Raw genomic sequence first — 16,088 nt, 5'->3', positions numbered from 1 at the left:
TTCAGGGTATATGATTTATAAAGCTACTTCATATTCCATTAGCATATCAGCAGCTTCAGAAAACACAGTTGAGTGGAGTGGGAGCTAGCTGGCATGCTGTAGCAGTGAGCTGTCCCTTTTGTGGGCCACATACAGCAGAGGAGAGCTGTGTCATGCCTGCTTTCTGTGCTCAGTGTGGGCTCACTGTGGGCTCAGCGTGGGCTCAGCGTGGGCTCGCAGCACAGTCATCAGCCACCTGCTGGAGAAGCGTTCGCACTGCTTCAGCCCTTTACGCCAGCCAGGGGGTGCACAGAGCATACAGTCTGACGCAGCGCTTCGTGGAGCCGTGCCGAAGTGTTCTCTAACCAGATGAGAAAAGGCTATCCTGGTATTCATGACTGCTCGGGTATCGGGTTTCAGTGCAGAACTAGATTAGAGGTTCTCTAATCTAATGCTCTCTTCGATTAATAGCTCTATTATACACTAAATTAGCACTAAACAGATACAGATACAAGTAGTAGGACTGAGTTACACCCTTACCTAGTACACACATAATGGCAATAATGGGGTCTTGATATCATAGATAAAGTGTTTTACATTTACATTTACATTCACAGCATTTAGCAGACGCTCTTATCCAGAGTGCTTCTTTATTTACTCAAGAATAACCTCACCTAGTTTGAATAGACTCAAAATTCAAAGATACCTCTAAGCTTAGACACACAAGTTAATATGAAGACCATAATAGTCTACTCCACCCAAGTACTCTCAGGATAGGAGGGTCTTCAGTCTGCGTTTGAAGACAGCGAACGATTCTGCCAAACGGACACACAAGGGAAGTTTGTTCCACCACTTTGTGCCAGGACAGAAAAAAGCCTGGACGCTTGTCTTCCGTGGATCTTAAGGGATGCACCAATACAGATACCGAAATTGGTATCAGTGCCGATACTGGCACAATAGAGAGCACCGATACTATACTGATGCCATTTTTATTTTTATTTTACATAGAACATTTTTGTTTGCAGACTTTATGAAACCAATTATTTAAACAACCAGTAAAAGCCAGTCATAAGAAGTTATTACCACTAAACAGACTTTTAATGGAATTTACAACAATAATAATAATAGTACACCAGCAGAGTCCTCTATGTTGGCCAATCGCCATTTTGCGCTAAATTAGGGGACACTAATAGTAGCATTTAAATGAAGTTACATTTACATTTGTACGAATTTTATAATTTACATTTTTTATTATACTATATTGGGCTGAGTGATGATCTGATTGTGAAATGGTAAAGTATACATGCAGTCAATACACACTGGAGACAGATGGCAATCCGACCACTCATACCCCTTCAGAGAGTGGCTGAGATGCATTGAAGATGCAGCAGAGCCAAGTATCAGTATTTCTTCCAATATTACACATACATATACATATCTCAGCTCCCCTAAGACAGAACTATGTCGATACAGAATGCAGATAAGCTGCACAAGCAGCGCAGATGGTCCATGGTTACGTGGCTTCTGTACAAAATCACCCTGTATAAATGATCAAATATGAACCGGGTCACAGACTAAGTGAACACCCTGAACACTTCTGAATCTTTTAATCAATAGATCACATTGATTGATTGATCAGTCAAGATCAATCGACAGATTAGAATTGAAACCGTCAGTCTGACCATTACAAATGTTGAACTGCTCTGAATCAGCAAAGAGAAGCTGGTTGGCATTAGCTTAGTTAGCAGGGTAATAATCTGCTCTCCACAAAACACATTCAAGTCTGGCTGACAGAAACCTCACTTCAAACATTTAGACAAGAAAGACTGAATTTGAATACTTCTGAAATTTTCCATACTGGTTTTGGATCTGTAGCCCACTCGCTTTGTTTTGCTAGCTCTGCCACCAATCCACATCAGTATCAGGCAGCTCGGTGCAGCAGCCATTGACTAACGGCTGAGCTTCTGGCACGACTGTTGATGATAAAAACTTGCGTCTGAAAGAGTGAGCGACTGGTGTTAGGAGTAAGAGAAAGACAAAATGAGGCTCAGGGTTTGCCTGTGTTATTTAGGCTTCGAAAAGTTAGCTAGTAGGTAAAAAAACCACAGCGATTGTGTTCCAGCTAACTGAGGCACAAATCACACATGTCTAGAAGAGAAGGCCTCATATGTGAGAGTGCAGAGTCAGGTCAATGGTCTTAGGACCGTTTTTGACCGTAGGCTTATTTAGTAGACTGGCTTTAGTAGACATCCAGGTTTGCTCCCTCTATCCTGGTAGACAGAACAGAAATTTGACACATCAGACATGTTGTAATTTTGAAATACTTTACGGCCATACCGCCCAACCCTACATGACACCAAATGACACCAAATCTCCATATTCGGAAGCTAGCTATCTTGTCACAGCAATCTGGGAACACATCTAACAAAGTCCTTTTCACCAGTGTTGAGTGTTTACTCAAAACTATAGAGCTCTCTCTCTCTCTCGTGATCTGTCTCTACATCAACTGTCAGTTTTTAGATTTTAAGCATCATAAAATTTGGAGTCTGTTTGTGATATTGTGCTAAAAGGAGGACTTACTGTAAAATACTACAGTGCAAACAATGTAAAATCCATGGCAAAGGCAAAGGGTTCATAAACGGTCTGAACTATATAACTGTATTTCTCCTTCACTTCTATTCAACGGGGAAAGTGACTAAAGCTGACAGCGTAGTTTTAATGGTCCAGTGATTTTAAATCACGGAAACCCACTGCTCTGGCCACACACTCTTTTTAACACCCCTGTTCCTAAATCTGTCACACGCGCTGCAAGCTCCTACATCAGTCAAGATGAAGTGCCTTTTTGGATGACCGAATGTTGCTGAATGTTTCATTTAATGTTTATGAATAAATTATAGCAGGTATCAAGGGAAGGAGAAGGTTTTGCGTCTGAGTCGTCTCAGTGAGGGAAGGGGGTATAAGACACATAGCTAAACATCATAGAAATCCAAGTTAGGCATGTGCAGAGCCCTGATATAAGCATGTTGCAGGGAAACTACATTCAGCAATATCTACTTTACATTTTGCTTAGATTTCTTCTTGAGAAAAGTCCTTCCGAAAAGTTTACGTCAGATTCATGATGCTTTAAACCACAGAATTGTTTACAGCTCTGCTCTTACAATGCCTGGACAAATCCCAAATAGGAAACACTGGTGAATGACAGAATCTTCATGAAAACTGTGTAAGGGTTTTTTTTTTTTTTGGAAGATTTTTCTCTTAAGAATGATTGGTGAACCCAAGGATTGCTGGTCATCAGCAGCTAGAGCCAGAGAGAGCACAACTGACCTTGCTCTCTCCAGGTAGGTAGACAGATCACTCGCTCTCTCTTCCCACAGCACTTCAGTGTGATGCTGGCCAGTACCGGCACCTACTAGCCCGGTGATGTTGCTGTACAAAAAGAGGCTCGACCATGTGTCAGTCCTCACCCTCCCAGTGTCGGTAGCATTACGTGCGATAGGGGGAGTACTAACAAGTGGGTTGGGGTAATTGGCTATCTAAAGGTAAAGGTGCACGTATTTGTCACTGTACAGTGTACACTGCACAGCCAAATGTGTCCTCCGCATTTAACTCGTCTGTGGTAGTGAACACACACTCACACACTAGTGAACTAGGGGAGCAGCGCCCGGGGAGCAGAGAGGGTAAAGGGCCTTGCTCAAGGGCCCAACAGAGGCAGCTTGCCGAGCCCGGGTATCGAACCCACAACCCCGTTATCGATAGTCCGGAGCTTTAACCGCTGAGCCACCACTGCCCCTAAAAATCTAAAATTGGGGAGGAAAATTTGATAAAAAATTGTATTGTTAAGTATCTTTATAGTCATTATACTTACTTACAATCCAGTAAAACTATCCCAGCTTGGAAAGCTACAGCATAGAGGGTCCAAGGGCTCAAGGGCTCCTAACAACCCTGTGGTCAATAATGCAGTGCTCTAATCACAGAGCCACTACACCAACACTAGCTCTATACTCACAATATGCAAACACAACATATCATAGTGTGTAAGGTGTTGTTTTTAAATTGATAAAATATTTTAACAGATATAAATAGGCATGAACTCAGTCAGTGGCCACACTGCACTCACTGCCACAAAAATGTGTTGTTAATTTGAAACTTCCAGGACATTCCAGCCTTCTTCCATTGTCCTACCGCTTTTCCAGTCTTAGAAACTTTCTCGAAGAGTCATGAAGCTATTCTCCCTGCCAGTCTTTTCTTCTCTCTTAACCTTCTCATTTCTCATCTCTACATCTTTCTCTGCTCTTTAGCTGAGCCAAGTCATTCATCTCACATCCTTTTCTCATTTCCATTACCCTTTCTCTTCCTTCTATACTCTCTCTCTCTCTCTCTCTCTCTCTCTCTCTCGCTCTCTCTCACAGACACTCAGTCATGCATTATAGTAATTATTTAACTTCCGAAAAATGCAAATGAGGCCAGTATTACCCGCTGCTGACAGAAATTCAGAACGTGGAACATAAAAGCAAAGACAGACGGAAAACCATTTGGACAGCTGGAGCAATAACAGCGAAGAAGGTTGAACAACAACAGAATTCTCAGAGAAGGACATATCTCAACTGACCTGTTCGTGCTGCGCCCACAAATATGAAAGTCCTGCGAGGCTGGACAGGCTTTACAGAACATTCTTTGTTTTCTTTGTTTGCTAATGCTAATGCTAATATACACACGTTATAGAAACCCAAATCACAGCACATTCACCCACTATAAACCAGTTTATATTTTACACTGATTGGTGACAAACAACAATAGATGGAGGAAGAAAGGGTTTGGCCAGGAAGTCAGACTGGGTTGTAATATATTAAACACTATAAAACAGTCATTTAAACTAAACTAAATAAATCATGTCTCATTGAAGAAACTGCTACTAAAATTAAAGGGATTTTACTGAACGTATTAATCAGCAGCTCATCCTATCTAAACTGTGGGGTTGGATTATTTATACAAACACAGAGATCAGATTAGTATCAGCTGAAACTCTTTAGCATTAAGAGAATCGGATTGGATCAAGGGCAAGATAACCTGATCGGAACATCCCTAATCCTCAGTACTTCTAATGATATTTCTTAAATTATGCTCTACCTAGGGAGAGACTAGAAGCTGTATAAAGGCAAATGAATTCAGCCACTTGTTTAAAGCGTCATACACAAACTGATCTGACTGTTTTGTTGCTTAGTAGCCTAAGCCAACTGTTAATGAACTACATGAGAAAATATCTGAAATCCATGGCATCCAGTGGCTGTAATGATCACTTGCCTAAATGAGGGCATGAAGAAATTAAGTTGTTCCACTGTCCATTGCTTAGTAACAAAGAGACTTACAATGCATTCTGGTCTACGGGAAATTGTAGCGCCCTCAAAATCCTGCATGAACTCCACTTTACAATTTGGACACCCCAAGAAAATTGGCTGATGTACTCAATGGTGCCTTAAAATGTAAACAGGGAGCTATTTTGATCATAGTCAAGTACCAAGACTTATATTATATAAAACATGACAGAAATTTTCTCATTAAATGGGATTTTTGCTAACATTGTTTAAAGCCTGTCTAACCTAGTAACAGTAACTATGAAAGAACACAGAGCAGTCTGGATGCAACAGCAATACATTTGCGCTGTGTTATCATTAGCCTGATTACACGCCAAAAACAACACCACATCCCAGCAGTGTGATCAGTCACATATATATAACAGATGTGTAATGTGTAACATTGATGTATAATGCATGTGTGCACAGAGCGTAGTTGGAGCTGTTCCTCACAGGAAGCTAGGAGACATGGCAAGCATCTTCTACATAGCTGCCCCCTTTATGCAGGGCACTTTATTACATTTGCGAGGACTAAGAGTGAGTCACCGGCCGAAATGGAACTTCGGATATTTGGTGAGCTCCTAAAAGAAGTGAAATGGCTTCGAAATGTTGACCTTAGCCTCTCCAAAGTCACGGGGAAATAAAAATGCATCAAAAGCAGGCTTGGCAGAAATGGCACTCGTGTCTTAGCTTTGGAAAGATGGCAATCTGTCGAGTCATCTGTGAATACTCCAGGGGGGCAGGGCAGGCAAAAATAATAACAGCAAGAAAGTTCCCGCTGTTACCAGCATCGTCCAATTACAAATCCCCGCTCAGAGAACACACACACACACGCACACACACTATATGAAGCAGGCGCAGCTGCTGGATAAATGCAGCACCCCCACACAGGAAATGATACAAACACCTACCTGTAAAAGAGGCTTTAATACCAATTATGTCACTACTCTTACATCATCATAATGTCCTTCAGTACGTGATCAGTGCTAAAGCGAGGATCAGGTCACAGATGTAGAATGTTACTGCTGTATAATATGGACCACTGACCTGTACAAAAACTATAAGCACAGAATTGTCCATGTGTACTGCACGTAAAACACACTGACGGTCAAAAATAACTGCTCAAATGTTGTGCAATATTGTTCTGTGGTATCTTCAAGGTCCCCCTCTGGCCTTGATCACTGCCTCACTTCCATATATATTTTGATGGTTTCCTTAAAATGATCTAAATGATATCCACAGATCAATGTTCATCCACCAACAGTGAATGGAGTTTTCCTCTCCATTCATTTCCCAACGCTCCCACAAGTTCTTAATACTATCCAAACCTAGTGCACATTACTCGAACCTCCTCACTCTTAAAAACCAACCTATCACTTGCTCTGTGTTGTGGTGTGTCACTTTTCAGTGTCTGTTATAGCAACTTGTCAACATCATCAACATTAACATGTCTCTGTGCATCACAAACATGGCCACATTGACTGAAACATGGAAAAACGTGCCCACAGGAGTATTTTGGACAGGACCCAACAATGTGGTGCTCTGTAAGCTTTTGCACCCCAGAGCTCTTTGTCAATTCAGCAGCAAGACAACACCGTAAATTCTAGTTCGTACCCACTGCAGACACGGATGCGCCATAGGGCATTTACTTGTCTTCCCCACCTGAGTATAATACATTAGGATTATTAACCCATGTAATGTGTTTCTGTTAGTAGAACATTTTCTAGTTGTGTTTTCTTCGCCCCATGTTAAAGATCATTTCTGCACTGCTGCTGTAATGGTAAAGTAACCACCAAAATGCACCATGCATTATCGGTTTATTCTAAAGGCCGTGTGCGTGTAATAGAATAGCTCAAACTAACAGTACAGCTTGTTGCTACAGCCTGTGAAGGCCTTACATTATTTTCCTTGCACTTAACTGATGCCAAAATACATTTGCCAGTGATTACCTTAAGTGGAGTTATGACAACCAAATTTTGGAAGGACCACACCCTGAACTCCTTCTCCTCAGCCCTATATATACCCTAGGCTTCTCAGTTCACCTTTGTGATGAACAAACCCCAAACCTACCTCCACATCATCTCCTCCCTTCTTTTCCAAGTTCATCCTCATCAACAAAGGGGGCTCAGCTTCCCATTCTTCTACCATTCTATTCTTCTACCGCCACAAACTCCAGCTCAATAGTCTTCTGAGTTCGCCTCCCTGTAACAGCCTTCCAGAGCATGATTCATGACTACAAAAGTCCATATTTCTTCAGTTATGAAATTATTTCAAATTGTAACCATTTTAGTAGTCAAGTAAAAATGCTCCACTTTGAAGTATTCTTCAACAAATTAGTCATTAGATGAATGGACTAATAAAAATGCTTCTATATTTACTTAATTTAATTCATTTTTCTCGTTCATTTATATTAGAAATGGTAGCTTTCACATATTAGCATTTACAGTGAAATAATAGTAATAATAATAACAATTATTATTATTATTATTATTATTATTATTAATAGTAGTAGTGTTATGTTCCACCAAGACTGCTTTCTTAATTCTGTATTTCTGATTCTGATCATGAGTCTTCAAATTGTTTTTGACCTTAATTTGCATTTGTTCTTCCCCTGAATGTCATTTGCACTTGTAATAACGCCAGTGACCCATACATGCAGACCACATCACAATGCAGCGATTACTACCCTGTTTATAGATCTACCTCTAAGCCATCTAGATCGCAGTCAGGAGGTCACAATAAATCACCGCCGTAATCAGTGCTAATGTAGCCGGCTGTTTGTTTTGAAGCACTGAAATGCAGCCCTGCTAACGAGGAGATGATTGTGTCAACACATGAGACAGTGACGGGAATAGCAATGTGGGCAGCGCAGGAACCTACATGGCCTACAACAGGTTGCCCTGTCACATTGCACAAGAGTGTTTCAGTAGAACACTGATGAAATATCTTCATTCCAGAGAAATATTTCTCCAAAACAGTAATCAATGAAGTAAGACGACGGCTGCAAAATGAAAGAAATGAGCAACAACATCGGACGGCAAGAGGAGAATCGCCGAGGTTGAACCGTGTCCCCATTACTCATTACTGTGGGAACAGGAAAAAGCATGGCAGCTCCAACAGGTGTGCGATAGAGCTCTGCAGCACTCCATGCTGCACTACCCACTGTGGAGATCACACCTGTTCCACTGCCCAAATGAATAAAGAGGCTGAAAACAAACATAGTGCTGGGAGAGTCGCTGGCCTCTCCAAAAGCACAACAGCGAGGATCTATTCCCTCGAAGAAAATGTCACGATGGCACTCCGGATTCTGATAAATATAGCTTTCCCTGAGACAGAAACACACTGCAATATTCTGTTTTTTAACAGATCTAGAGTACCTGAAGTAAGGTTTATTCCCATGGACAATCGTTTTCATGCACATGCATGACAAACATAGAATAAAATTTTCAGCTAATCTTAAACACAGATCTCAGATCTTTATTCGCAAATCAAGCCTGAGGCCTGTCGCAAGTTGTAAATAGAAACTGCAGGCTGCACATTTATGAGTGTTATAAGTTATCTGACTCTTCAAGCATATATTAACACTTATCAAACACTGGCTTCTCTGAGCAACAGGCAAAAGATCTGAAAAAGAAAGTAATCAATAATAAGAAGCTAGCCAAGCGTTTGCAGTTTGCAGTTTCTACAGTGTAGAATGTTATTAAGACATGGCAGTTTTTGGAGGCAATATCTGGAAGAACAAGAAAACTAACAACTGCTAATATGCTGGTAAGACAGGCACATCACCCCCACATATGACTGCCAAGAAACTGCATGAAAGGTTGGCTGAGTCAAGAGGGTGGTGCACTATTCCACTGTGCAGCGTTGCTTTCTCAAACAGCAATTTAATGAAACAATCGAAGTAAGGAAACCTTAAAGATGTCCTCGTCACAATGTCACAATGTTTGAAGTTGAGAGGCTGTGTTTGCTACTTCTCGGTTTTAAAATTACAAAAAAATGTTTCATTTGGCCTAGGATGAGCTTCTTTTTTGACATTTATGACCCAAACTGAAGGTCTATGTAGATAGCGAGCATATATCGGCCCACTGGCTTGATAATGTTGACACCACACTGATTAGCCACCCTTCGCCACTGCTGGTCCACTCTAGGACCACCCAGATAACTGTTGTGCGTCCAAGATCTTCTCAAACAGATTACTTTTAATTTTCATTTTAGAAAATAAGCTACTTTACAAAAAATGACAGACAACTGAGAGCAAAACAATAATGACTAGGTCATTAAATAAATAGCATTTTTGTTGACAATGTTGCTGAAACTGAAACTGATTTACTAAACTTATTTATACAGGATAACCAAACTATGAAATGAAGGTACAATCAATAAACTGGACTGTAGCTGGAAAAGGCATGATGAGTAGTGGCATTTTGTCTAATACACCACCGGCAGACCGCCCCGAAAATGCTGAGCAAAATGCCAGCTTTGCCGTTAGTGGGCCAACGGTGGTCTGCTATCCTCTTGCTTTCAGGGTAGGTATGTAATATGCATAAAACAGATCTAATGAGACACTCTATCTCTGTTTGTTTAATCCCAAGCCTGTCTGGTTAGAGATAATTGGTTATAGTTGTATATCCGCATATTTATGAATTATTTGTTCATTGTTTATTCATTGATTAAACAGATGCCCATAGACCTTTACTATGAATGTATTCTGAGTCAACAAATGTTCTTGTCTTTTGAAAGTGCAGGGAAACGTGCTGAAAGCACTGTCCTTGGTACTCGACAGTGTGATACACATGTGGCGGATAGAGATTAGGTTTAAAAATGCTGGAACGCTCTTTATAGCTTAGCTTGGCTGTTCTAAACAGAACACTGGGCCAGACTGCATCCTATCAAAAGAACTCTGCACGCAACTAGTTTCTCTGAGATGAGCTGCTACGAGGCGAGAGGGACGTGCTGAAAGGCTGTTCCCAGGGTTCTTCTGCTATCCCTCGAGAGTAGCCTACTCTGTGTGGTCTCGTCTGCCAAGTCAGTACTGACTCACCTCAAATTAGTCTGACACTTAGGTCAATGGCGCTGTAAACTGCGTAAATAAATCACAACTGCATTATGTGCGGCACACCGGGGACAAACCAAACGCTCGACACCCTTACAGGAGAGCAGGGGCAGGTAGTGAGTATCTGCATTTCCATCTGCAGCTCATTTCTACCTGTCAGAATATTGTTCAGAGCATTTGTGAGATATCACATACTCTTGTCCCTTCATATTTCCTCAGTTTCTTTTCAGGGGTTTAATTCCTACCTGTTCTGTTATTACACACCACAACGATCCCAGAACAGATGATAAGCGCCTGACTAACTTCTCTAAACAGTCCTTATGTGGATAAAAGCTGGCTTAGTCTAGGAACCCGAAGAATAGTTATTTATTCCTGATCCGTTTAGTGTTCTATAAAGAACCACTGTCAATAATAATTAGTTTTATAACAAGACATTTAACTAAGCAAAGAAGCATTTATCCAATCACAAGTTATGCAACAACAGTTCAGCAGTGTTCAGGGTTCAAGACTGAACTGACGCTGCTTACTGTAACAGCTTTTACTTAGTCTTGACCTACTGTTCCACAGGCGTATCAGTAGGGTGGGTTCAGGTATTATGAGACATCTAGTGAAACTAATCAATGTTAAGGTTGATAGAAGAGAATTTCTGATATCATAGGACTGAGCGCTAGGTATTAAAGGACTGTGTGTTAGGTATGATAGGATGGTGTATTAGATATTATAGGACTGTGTGTTAGGTATTATGAGGACAGTGTGATGGGTATGATAAGACGGTGTGTTAGATATCATAGGAAAGTATGTTAGGTGTTGGGCAATATAAGGACTGTGTGTAAGATATTATGAGGACAATGTCTTAGGTATAATAAGATCATGTGTTAGGTATTATGAGGACAGTGTGTTAGGTATTATAAGATGATGTGTTAAGTATTATGAGGACTGTGTGTTAGGTATTATGAGGACAGCGTGTTAGGTATTATGAGGACAGTGTGTTGGGTATGATATGATGATGTGTTGGGTAATATAAGAACTGTGTTTTAGATACTATGAGGACAATGTCTTAGGTGTTATAAGATCATGTGTTAAGTATTATGAGAACTGTGTGTTAGGTATTATGAGGACAGTGTGTTAGGTATTATGAGGACAGTGTGTTGGGTATGATATGATGATGTGTTAGGTATTATGAGGACAGTGTGTTGGGTATGATATGATGATGCGTTAGGTATTATGAGGACAGTGTGTTGGGTATGATATGATGATGTGTTGGGTAATATAAGAACTGTGTTTTAGATACTATGAGGACAATGTCTTAGGTGTTATAAGATCATGTGTTAAGTATTATGAGGACTGTGTGTTGGGTATGATATGATGATGTGTTGGGTAATATAAAGACTGTGTGTTAGATACTACGAGGACAATGTCTTAGGTGTTATAAGATCATGTGTTAAGTATTATGAGAACTGTGTGTTAGGTATTATGAGGACAGTGTGTTAGGTATTATGAGGACAGTGTGTTGGGTATGATATGATGATGTGTTGGGTATTATGAGGACAGCATGTTACGTATTATGAGGACAGCATGTTAGGTATTATAAGATGATGTGTTAGGTATTAGAAAGGTGTTTAATAGGCCGGTGTATAAGATATCACAGGGTGTGTTAGGTGTTATAGAATCGTGTGTTCTGTATTATAGGATGGTGTATTAAGTTTCATAGGACAGTGTGTTAGGTATTACAGGACTATGCTTTAGGCCTTAAATGGCAAAGTCTTCCTTTTATTAAATCCCTGATTACAAATGACGTGAATTAAACTACTGAAACTGGGACACAAGCTTCTTAAAGTGTCTTTTAGGTGAGGGTTTCTTCTTAAAGAACCCCTGACTGTGCTCTACCTTCACACTTCTGTAAGAGTTCCTTCAGTATCACCACTATAATAAAATAAATGGCCACCATAAGACACAGCACAGCAGCATGGCAGGGGGACTTGAATATCTCAGTGGCACTGCTGGGCTGAGAAACACCTAACCAGCCAAAAGCATCCAGTCAACAGCGGTCCTGCAGTCAGAAACTGACCACTTTACTTTGAGTAGCTAACACAAACTGTGCATGATGGATGGACTACAGTCAGTAACTGTACGCCTACACAGTGCACCTACATACGTGCACTGTATATATATATATATATATATATATTACACACATTCATCTATAAGTGTAGTATACAGTGTGTATACCTGTAGTGTACAGATAACTGTAGATAATTGTATTTCCAAGAGTTTACTAAAGTGGTCACTCTGACCAGACGCGCCACACCTGAGTCCACTCCATGTTCCACTCCCCCAACAACCCACCAACCAAAAGCCAGTGTGCGCTCTCGCGCTCCAAAGCCAGTATGAGCTCGGTGGGCACTCACCGCTCGCGTTCTTGCCGCAGATGAGGTGCTGGTAAGGCTGCAGCAGCCCCCACAGCTCCGAGTCGTTGTTGATGGCCTGCTCGAGCGCCTCCACGCTCAGCTTGGCAGCGCTTCCTCCTCCTCCTCCTCCTCCTCCTCCTCCTCCTCCGCCACCTCCACCACCTCCATCCTCCTTATGCGTGAGCGTGCCGGTGTTGCTGGTGGAGCTGCGCAGCACGCGGCTCCACACCTCGCGGAAGAGGCTCTCCATGCACGCGGTCAGGTAGATGGCGGCGTGCTCATGCACGCGCAGCGCCACGCGGCTGTCCACCATCCAGCGAAAGAAGCGTCCCACGGAGAAGACGAGCCCGCAGCGCGCGGACTTGCCGCGGCGGAAGCGGTCGCCCGTGCTCATGTTGTAGAGCGAGAGCGCGCCGAGCGCCGCCGCCACGCAGTTCACCGAGATGGTCCACGAGAGCACGGCCTTGACGGCGCTCTGCACCTCGTGGCGCGTGCACCTGGCGTAGCGCAGGCTCAGGCGCTGCGCCTCGCGCGCTACGCGCACCAGCGCGCGGCTCACGAGCGCCGAGAGCCTCGCCACGACGTCCGGCGGCGGCGGCGGCGCCTGCAGCGCGAGTGCCTCGTCCCGGCGCAGCGCTCCTTCCACGTCGGCCAGGCTCCATGGCACCTCCTCGAGCTCGGGCAGCTTGGCGCACTGGCCCGAGCACTCGAGGATCTCGGCGTCCTCCGCCAGCACGGTGTTCACCGTGTCCAAGCTGTTGTGCCTGCTATGCATGGACTCGGTCAGATGCCAGCAGTTGCCGCCATGCGCGTGCGACAGGTGCGCGTCGGAGCAGCAAAGCGACACGCTGGACGACCTGAAGGAGTCCGCCGCGCCACCATAACCGGAATCGAGCGTTAAGTCCTCCAGCGTCCTCGCGCCCGTCTTACCCTTGCCTGCCATGGCTGCGCCTCATAATGCAGGGGCTTTACGGCGGCGCGCGCTGAAGCACAACGGACGAAAACAATCAAAAAGATACAAAAAAGCCCCCCCACACACCCACACCCACACGCGCGCTCAGAAAAGCGCAGCTCCTCCTCGCCTCCACCTCCTCCTCCTCCTTTCCTCTTCTTCCAGACACTACAGATGCGCGCGAGCTGTGCAGGTTCTCCCCGCTTCTGTCCCTCCGGTCTCTTTTTTGTCCTCGAGCTCCAACTTGGTGCGCGGAACTGTGGCGAGCTCGAGCTCCCTGCAAAACGCTCCCGCTGCAAAGCCGCGGAGAGAAGGGGGTGGGGCTATGTAAATCAGGGCAGCCGACGACCAATCAGCAGGCTGGAAAAGTGGAGAGTGACGGAGGCGGCAGGACTTCACTGCGCTCATCTGTTGCGGCGTTTATGGCGGATAAAGCGAGACGAGACGACCGAGAGTGACCGCCTCTGTGTGTGTGTGTGTGTGTGTGTGTGTGTGTGTGTCATACCTGACCTGGTCTCATTTCAGCACTCAGGATTTCGGTCAGGTGAGGAAAACAACCTGACTGACTTCACTGATTAGAAGGAGGTTCTAGATATTTCTGGACATGTGGCGTATATGAACTTACTCAAGGGTTCTGCATTGGATTGGTTCTCGTGACTTGTATGCCCTGTTTGGTGCTTTAGAAAACCATTATAAAGGGTTCTGGGTATTTTTGGACATTTACACAAGGGTTCTAGGTTGTACGGGTTCCTTGACTTATATAACAATAGTGGAATCTTTGTGGTGGTACATAGAACCATTTTAAAGGTACTTATATGTATAAACAAAGGTTCTATATTGTACTGGTTCTTTGACCCGTAGAAATACTGGGACCTTTTTCAATTCTTTATAGAACCATTTTAAAGGTTCTGGATACTTATATGTATAAACAAAGGTTCTATATTGTACTGGTTCTTTGACCCGTAGAAATACTGGACTATATATAAATATTGAACTGAAAATGGATCATTTGCCTCTATTACTGGAACCATTTTGGAACCAATTTCTAATAAAGGGTTCTGGAGACTTTTGGACATATACAAAAGTTCTATATTGTACTGACTTCTGACAATAGTGCAACCGCATTGGGGCAATATAGAACCAGTTAAAAGGGTTCTAGATACTTTTGGACATTTAAACAAGGGTTCTATATTATGGTGTGACGGTTCTTTGACTTGGAACAATAGCATATTGGTGCTATATGGAACCATTTCTATAGGTTGCAGATATGTTTTGACATACACAAAAGGTTCTACATTATTCTGGTTCTATACTGGGAGACCCTTATCGCTGCTATATAGAACCGCTTTAAAAGGATCGGAACACTTTTGGACCTAAAAATGTCCTAAAAATGTTTGTCACTCTGTGACAGTAGTGGAACCCTTTTGGAGCTACATAGAACCATTTAAAGGTTCTGGATACTTTTGGAGGGCCTTTTGACTCTAGAACCTTTTTTTAAGGTTTTGTATATTTATGGGTTCTATATATATAGTGCTAAACATGGGTTCTTTGACTATTCCACAATAGTGGAACCATTCGAGGGCAATATACAGCCATTTTGAAAGGTTCTGGGCATGTCCTGATGTATGCACATGGGTTCTATATTGTACTGATAAAGGGTTCTTTGACTTGTGACAATAGTAAAGCAACCAAGCGGGAGCCTATGGTGGTATAAGGAGTGTGAAGCCCCCAGCGTTGCTGTGGAGCAGTGGAGCTGCATTCTCTGTAGTGATGGACCTCCATCCAACATATTTAGGAAGAGTTGGAGTGGTGTCTGTGATCCAGACCTAATCATCCAACACAACTCCGCAAGATACACTATATGGACAAAAGTATTGGGACGCCTGCTCATTCTTTATTTCTTCTAAAATCAAAGGTATTACAAAAGAGTTGATCCTGCTTTTGTCAGAGTAACTGTGTCTACTTTCCAGGGAAGAAGGTTTTCTGCTTTTTATTGGAGCATTGCTGTGAGGATTTGGCTGCATTCAGCGACAAGAGCATTAGTGAGGTCAGGATGTTGGTGGATCACCACCCGACCTTATTCCTAACTCCCCAGCTGGTCCCAAAAGTATTGGATAGAGCACCATCCATCATCCCAGAGAACACAGTCCCACTGCTCCACAGCTGTATATCCTTCCAGCCCATGCCTGGCATGGTGCCAATAGGTTCCTGTTTCTATTCTAATGGCAAAACCTCTCTTCAGGGACTAGAAAAGCTGTGGGCGTGCATTTCCACATCAGGGTCGGCAACAGGTGCGACTTAAAGTAGCTGAATGCGTTCATTAGAAGGGGTGTCCACAAATATTT

The 16,088-nt window shown here is 42.9% G+C and overlaps 1 protein-coding gene across 1 annotated transcript in view; it reads right to left on the bottom strand.

The window, feature by feature from the left end:
- The window catches only part of btbd11a (BTB (POZ) domain containing 11a), a 248,887-nt gene extending 235,055 nt beyond the window's left edge, over positions 1-13,832 (bottom strand). The window contains exon 1 of the mRNA XM_072673081.1: positions 12,792-13,832. Within this exon, the coding sequence (XP_072529182.1) occupies positions 12,792-13,734 (943 nt within the window). The 5' untranslated portion in view covers positions 13,735-13,832. The remainder of the gene's footprint in view (positions 1-12,791) is intronic.
- Positions 13,833-16,088: the final 2,256 nt, after the last annotated feature.

Source organism: Salminus brasiliensis, chromosome 2, assembly GCF_030463535.1.
Source record: "Salminus brasiliensis chromosome 2, fSalBra1.hap2, whole genome shotgun sequence".
NCBI classification, from domain to species: domain Eukaryota; kingdom Metazoa; phylum Chordata; class Actinopteri; order Characiformes; family Bryconidae; genus Salminus; species Salminus brasiliensis.
The sequence above is the reverse complement of the archived record's forward strand: the minus strand, read 5'-3'. Positions and strand labels throughout refer to the sequence as shown.